General features: G+C 35.7%; 1 protein-coding gene across 1 annotated transcript; it reads left to right on the forward strand.

Moving 5' to 3' along the window:
* The first annotated feature begins 4,786 nt into the window (after window positions 1–4,786).
* On the forward strand, window positions 4,787–7,720 carry ungb (uracil DNA glycosylase b). Its single transcript, XM_084113401.1, has 7 exons — window positions 4,787–5,013; window positions 5,121–5,302; window positions 5,393–5,488; window positions 5,583–5,680; window positions 6,061–6,149; window positions 6,957–7,135; window positions 7,364–7,720. The coding sequence occupies exons 1-7, from the start codon at window positions 4,896–4,898 to the stop codon at window positions 7,502–7,504; spliced, it is 903 nt and encodes a 300-aa protein (XP_083969527.1). The 5' UTR covers window positions 4,787–4,895; the 3' UTR covers window positions 7,505–7,720.
* The last annotated feature ends 76 nt before the right edge of the window (window positions 7,721–7,796 follow it).

The raw sequence follows: 7,796 nt of genomic DNA on the forward strand, positions 1-7,796 counted from the left end.
CGCTACTGTGGACGGAGAGCGTTTTCAAATGAAAATGCAGTTTTCAAATGTATCCGGATTAATGTAGAGTAGCCAAAGGATCGTAAAAAAATTCCCTCCAAAGGGAACAACTTCTCATTGGCTCACACTGCTCCAGAGGGAGTGACATCTTCACACTTTAAAAATCACTGATCACAAGATCATGCCTGTTAGTTCAGTTTTCTTAGAAATCCTGATGTGAAGATGAAGATGAACTAGAAGTCTTATAAAGACCCCCAAGCTTGTGCCAGGCTGCGGCCTTGTCTTTCCATTCACTAAAGATCCTGACTCCCACTGGTTCTCTCTCATCAAGACAACATCAACAAAGATCAACTGGAGCCTCAACAAATTTCATCAGGACAGTTTAATTCAAATGAGCGAGACAAGCAAGTATCAAACTTAGTCTCATTATTTGATACATAAGTATCCTTCCTTACCCCCTTTAAAGAAGGGCATGTTAGAACTAAACTGATGGTTTGCTCAAGGCTGTTGATCTGCTGAACTTCAAACAATGCTATAACTTATTGCTTTCCTGTATTCTGCTTCAGCTCTCTTTCCCTTGGTAAACTGTATGCATGTAAGTGTATGTTAAAAGTAGTTTAAGTGTTTAGTCTAGTTAATAAAGTCTTGTTCATGTCACACGTAAAGTTGTCCGTGTTTCATGCTCATAAACTGGAGTCCCTAATCATGCAGATTTTGACTAGATGCTCTGATTAGTACTATACTGTAAGAAAGACATTTCCCATACCCTGGAAATGAAAATTTCATAGAATTAATAAACAATTAACATTGAGTGTTCACGGTACAAACAGGTTTATTGATTGTAATATTAATTTTACTATATTGAGTTAATTCTATTAACTGATCCAAATTTTCATAATTAATTATAACAAGTTATGATTAATTATTAAACTTTTTTTTTTTTTAGCTAATTTGCTACATTGAATCTAAATGTGGCAAGCAGAGTGGGTTACAGTTTTTTTTACAATAATTTTGGCACCAATTTCAGAAACTCTAGACAAAACTCAAAACAGTCATCACTTGTAACAGGCTGTCCGATGTTCAAAACTCTGCATTGTGCATTCATATTTTTTTAAAGAAGCCGTGCACTTGCAGAATCATTGCTTCAAATAAATAATTTATCATGAAATATCATAGGAACATTACTTTAGATCGCCCACACACAAGATACCCATAGTTTCAATGTGTTGTAGTTAGTACAATCATTAAATATTGTTATACAAAATATGTGATGCAGGTTTCATTATGGTTCTATGCATACATACTGTAATAGGACTAGAGATAATAGTACAGACACAGCGGAATCATAATCAAATTAATCAAAGGAAAAATTTAGCTACAAAAAAGAAAAAGAAAAACTACAGTACAGTAAAATGTGACACTGTTTCCATCAACCCTGTCTTGTGGATTTGGCCACAGGTTCTCATCCACATCACAATGAATGTTGTCATTAGCTAAACATCTAGGAAAGAATGTTATGGCATGGCGAATCCAGGCCTGACACAGTGAAGTCATTGCATGCGTTATCCATGGACTGGAGAAGAGTGACTTGTTCGTGAAGGTGCCTATCATTTACCTTCCACCTCCATGTGGATAAAAATTCCTCAATTGGGGCAAGGAAAGGAGAGAATGGGGGGTAAATATAGGGTGATAAATTCAGGATGGGCCGAAACCATGCTTCCACCATTTGAGCATGGTGAAACTGAAGATTATCCCAGACTATTACATACACCATCAACTCTACAGACCTGATTTAGCTCATCAAGGAAGGCTACAAGGAGAGCTGCATTATATGACCCAATACGAGGTCTGCGTCCTACCACACAATCTTCAGATATAGCCAGACACGTGGTGATATTGGCTCCACGTTGTCCAGGTACTTGGACGATCAATTCTGACATCTCCTCCGTGCCTTGGCTAGATTTGACCACCACATATTCCTTGTCTTCCACCTCCCACTGCTGGCTCCATGTTATCGCTATGTTGAGTGTGATACCGCTCATCTCACTATATATGAGTGCCACAATGTGAAATCAATCACCGCTCATAAGTTGGCAGTAACCACAAAAGCAATTACAAGGGCCATCTTGCATTCAGCAATGTCAAATCTGAAAATGTGGTCTGTAAAAGTGGTACATGAGACTATAGAAACCCTGTCTGATAAAGAATGATGATGAAATATTACATTCATACTGTAGATAATGTAGTCCAACTGGGTCATGTTCTATGGTAACTGGTGTCAATTGATCTTGTTATCCTGAAACGTTCACAATCTAAATATGTAATATTGTTCATCAGTTTCCATAAAAACTATGCATCAAGAGTAATGCAACAGTTACTTATTTTGAGCAGTTGTATCAATTGAAATTTAAATCTTTGTAATGAAACGAATAGACAGTCATCTCAAATGTAATGTGTGAGTTCCATTTTGAAATGGTAATACTTTGATGTTAAGTTTTGTCATTTTGAACAGGTGATTTTAGTTCAATGAACAATTGATCTTAGGTTTATGTGCATTGTATCAAAGCAATTGGAAAACGTGTTAAGAGTTTTGAAAAATGTTTTGATCATCAGTTGTGAGTTTTGAGTTTTGAAAAATGACATGAAGGTTCTGATATTAGTGCAAAAATGATAAGAGCCATGGGAACGGAGCGAGGCCAGTGGCGCGAGTGCTAATGAGCGTCACCTGCATGCCACACCAGTCTCAAGTCCCACAGAGGAGCTCCAGAAGGATAAAAGGAGGAGTGATGACAGTGCAATATGAGAGAGTACCAGGGGAGTATTTCAGAAAGCAAGGTTACCTTACTGTCAAACATACCCTGAACTCTTGGTTGATTAAACCAAACCTTGCTTACTCGAGGTACGCTGGTTCCAAAAATGCATCCGGGAGTAAGTTTAGCCAACTATGTTAAGTCATAGTCAACTATGTAAGACGTTCTCAACAGAGTGACGAATCGACGAGTCACCATGGAAACGGGCGCTAAGAAAAAAGGCACCATACTACTACTTTCTTCTTCTTTTGTTTAATGGATATTTAAATAGTGCATATCGCCACCTATTTGGTGGTTGTGCAATCATTTTTCAATCTTTTCGTTGAATAATCTTTAATCATTGTGAATAAGAACTATATTGTTTGTTTGATGCTGATTGTAAAATAAAAAGACTGATTAAACTAAATAACATCTGTGCTTGCAAAGATAACATGGCTGTAAAAGTTTATTTTTTATGTTTAGTCATGTTGCTTCCAATTCCTGTTGCAAAAAAGAAAGAAAGAAAGAAAAAATATTTTTTTTACGCCAGGGTACTCCAGAAAGCAGGTTAAGTGACATATCGGGGAATGCAAGCAGACAACCTTTTGTTTTCAAAAACAGAGGTAAATTTCAGGGTCTGCTCTGGAGCAGCTTCTGTTCCAGGTTTAGTTTACTTCAGAGCACATGCGTGCCCTATTGATGAACCTTCAGTGGGCATGACAGAATGCACACAATATTCTATATATATATATACATATATATATATATATATATACACACTACCGGTCAAAAGTTTTAGATCGGTAAGATTTTTAATGTTTTTAAAAGAAGTCTCTTCTGCTCACCAAGGCTGTGTTTATTTGATTAAAAATACAAACAAAAACAGTAATATTGTGAAATATTATTACAATTTAAAACAGCTGTTTTCTATGTGAATATACAGTAAAGTGTAATTTATTCCTGTGATCAAAGCTGAATTTTCAGCATCATTACTCCAGTCTTCAGTGTCACATGATCCTTCAGAAATCACTCTAATATGAGGATTTGATGCTCAAGAAACATTCGTTATTATTATCAGTGTTAAAAACAGTTTTTTACATTTTTATTTCATGATGCTATGATGAATAGAAAGTTCAAAAGAACAGCATTTATCTGAAATCTAAAGCTTTTGTAACATTAAACACTACCCTTCAAAAGTTTGGGGTCAGTAAGAATTTTATTTTTATTTTTGGGGGAAAGAAATAAAATAAACCAATACTTTTATTCATCAAGGATGAGTTAAACTGATCAAAAGTGACAGTAAAGACATTTATAATGTTAGAAAATATTCTATTTTAAATAAATGCTGTTCTTTTGAACTTTCTATTCATCAAGGAATCCTGGAAAAAAATGTGTACACAACTGTTTTCAACATTGATAATAATAATGAATGTTTCTTGAGCATCAAATCCTCATATTAGAATGATTTCTGAAGGATCATGTGACACTGAAGACTGGAGTAATGATGCTGAAAACTCAGCTTTGATCACAGGAATAAATTACAGTTTAAAATATATTAAAATAGAAAACAGTCATTTTAAATTGTCATAATATTTCACAATAATACTTTTTTTTATTATTTTTTTTATCAAATAAATGCAGCCTTGGTGAGCAGAAGAGACTTCTTTTAAAAACATTAAAAATCTTACAGATCTTATTGTTCTTATTGAAGAACATACAGTTCTGGAATACATAACTTCTAATATATGAATTTAATTACCCCACATTAGTTCATTTAATATATCAATTAAAAACAGGCAGCTTTGACATAATTACAGTAGAAATACTGGAAATAGTTATGGAGCATATGTCTTGTACAATGGGAGACCTTTTATATCAAAAAGTTTGAGTCAATGGTAGAGTGATCTCACTTTTGGTTAAAAATGTTCATGTTTTGAACAATTCAAACAGAGGTCTGACATTTAGTCATATTTAAACACAACATGTGCAAGATCATGTGACCTGTCATGTCTATGTTCAGCTAACAGTTACTGTCATGGTTTAGGAAACACGTTTTAGGTTTGAAGTTTCGCTTTCAGTTTTGCAAATGGTAGAGCGAACATTTGCATGACATGGCAGCATAACAGTGATGCAGCAGTATTTGAAAAGGGGTCTCTGAAAAAAAAAAAAAAACCCCGCCAAGTCAACAGTGCATACACTTATCTTACTTTGGGCATGTCAAAAGGTAGGTTAAGTTTCTGAGAAAGTCCAACAAGCTCAGGTAAGTTTCAGGTAATTAGTGAAAAAAATAATTTTTTATGCAATAACAACTTTTATGCATTTCCTATACAGCATCCTGCAGAGAGCAAGTTAGTGGTGAGAACATGCAACTGAGTGAGGAGCAGCTGCATCAGATAGAGCAGAACAGACGCGCCGCACTGGAACGACTGGCCAGCCGAAATGTACCTGGACCTGTTGGTGAAAGCTGGCGAAGACAAATTGGGACTGAATTTACAAAACCTTATTTTACAAAAGTAAGTGATACGCAGTGTGAGACATTATCAAAATAACAGTAAGAAGAGAAAGTAAAAAAGACTTGTTCCTGTTTTGGTTATTTTTTCCAGCTAATGTCTTTTGTTACAATGGAGAGGAAATGCTTTACTGTCTATCCCAGCCCTGAGCAGGTGTTTTATTGCACAACTTTGTGCGCAATTGAAGATGTAAGTTCCTTAATATATGAAAAGGAAGAGGTATAAAAGATAAGTGCTTTATAGTGAGATTTCAATATACTACAGGTTGTGTTTGTGTTGACAGGTAAAAGTGGTCATTCTTGGGCAAGACCCCTATCACCATCCAGGTCAAGCCCATGGTTTGGGCTTCAGTGTGCTGAGGCCTAAACCTCCTCCTCCTAGGTACAGCATTGTACTTAACTGTGAAAAGAACTATTTTTCAATCATCTCACCAAAATTACATCTTAGGCAATTCATACAGAGCGTGTTTTTGTGGTTAAAAGCGCAGGACGCACAAAACAGTGCAACGTAAAAAAAAAGAGCAAGGTCTAGAGATGCGTTTTTAAAGAGATTTTCTGTTAACTTGAGCCCCGCATTTTTAGAATGGTGTGTCATGAGTGAGACGCTGCAAAAGAGGCAAGACACGAGCGCAAATATCAAACACATCACATAAAAAAACAATGGAAAAGTAGCACAGTGTTCTACGTGTACAGCCTCTTACTGTAAATCTCTAATGAGAATTCTGTATTTCCATATTTGTTGACTTGCTTCACTTATTGCAGTTTGGAAAACATATTTAAGGAGCTGACAGAAGATATTGCTGGTTTCCAGCACCCAGGTCATGGAGACCTCACAGAATGGGCTAAACAGGGTAGGTGATCAACATACACTACCGTTCAAAAGTTTGGGGTCAGGAAGATTTTTTAAAAAGTCTTAATACTTTTATTCAGCAGAGGTGCATTAAAGCTGCAGTCCATACCTTTTGGTGTTCTAGTGGTTAATAAACAGAACTGCATGCGTCTTGCGGAATAACATTGTAGCCGGAGCTACTTCTATCTGTTTATGTCACGTAAGTCACTACTCCGCAGTGGTACGACCCGTACTAGTCTAAAATAGTCAGAATAAACACTTATTATAGGTGTACCATAGTGATTTTAGATAAGACAAAAACACGGTTTGAAAATGGATTCATGATGTACTCGCTTAGAAAATTTGAACAAAAAAAGTTATGGACTGCAGCTTTAAATTGATCAAAAATGACAGTAATGACACTTATAATGTTACAAAATGTTACAACTGTTTTTAACATCAATAATAAGAAGAAATATTTCTTGAGCACCAAATCAGCATATTAGAATATATTCTGAAGCATCACATGACACTGAAGACTGGAGTAATGGCTTCTTAAAAAGTAAGTTTTGCCATCACATTTTAAAATATATTATTTAATTTTTTATTGTATTTTTTATTTTATAAATGTAGCCTGGGTGAGCATAACAGCCTTATTTCAACAACATTTAAAAATCTTACTGACCTCAAACTTTTGAACAGTTGTGTATGAGCCTGTTACAAGTTATAGCATCATTTGTAAAAAAAAAAAAAAGAAAAAAAGAAAAAAAGAAAAAGCTAGGCCTAACTGATTTATTAAGTTGAATGTAAATGTTCTTTCCATTGTCAGGTGTTCTGCTGCTGAATTCTGTGTTGACAGTGAGGGCTCAACAACCCACCTCTCATGAGGGTCAAGGCTGGGAGCGCTTCACAGATGCTGTGGTCCTGTGGCTCAGCAGGAACCTCAATGGCCTGGTCTTTCTGCTTTGGGGCTCGTATGCTCAGAGGAAAGGCAGAGTGATTGACAGAGTAAGTTCATGGAGACACAATTATGAAATGTAAATATATTTATCAGGAATTAAAGACTTTTACTTAATAAAGACGGTGAATGCTTACTGTTATACCTGTCACTGTGCACTTGTGGTATGAATAATCACAGTTGACTGTGTGGCACTGGTGACTAAAAACTGGACCTTTAAAAATCATTACGAGGCAGTAGTTTAAAGGAATATCTGACTGGCTGTTTTTTTCCCCCAGAAACGTCATCATGTCCTTGAGACTTCACATCCATCACCATACTCGGCACATTTAGGCTTCTTTGGATGTAGGCACTTTTCTAAAACTAACATGCTACTTAAAGCAACAGGAAAGAATCCGATTGATTGGACAGCTCTCTGAAAAAATATTGCGCTATTTATTCTTTAAAAACTATTTTTTTGTATAACAGAGGGGCTATGGACATTATTCTACATCACAGTTAAATGTGTTGCATTTTATGCTGCAGTTATGTTGCAAATGGGTCACAACTCCCTGTAGTGAGGTTGACCTTGTAATCATCATGCCAGTTGTTATAATGCAAATAATTACATTATTTGGACAATAAATGAATACAGTTAATGAATGTAGTCATTCATTAGTAATATTAGACAAAAAGAGTGTTATTTTATGGACTGACCACAAATTTCAGCTT

Source organism: Abramis brama (genome assembly GCF_963993115.1).
Source record: "Abramis brama genome assembly, chromosome: 5".
Taxonomy (NCBI): domain Eukaryota; kingdom Metazoa; phylum Chordata; class Actinopteri; order Cypriniformes; family Leuciscidae; genus Abramis; species Abramis brama.

Coding starts and splice junctions, on each gene's coding strand:
- ungb (XM_084113401.1), top strand. CDS start 4,896: ATGACATGGCAGCATAACAGTGATGCAGCAGTATTTGAAAAGGGGTCT. Junction 6,150..6,956: donor CACAGAATGGGCTAAACAGG/GTAGGTGATCAA, acceptor TTCCATTGTCAG/GTGTTCTGCTGCTGAATTCT. Junction 7,136..7,363: donor AAGGCAGAGTGATTGACAGA/GTAAGTTCATGG, acceptor TTTTTCCCCCAG/AAACGTCATCATGTCCTTGA.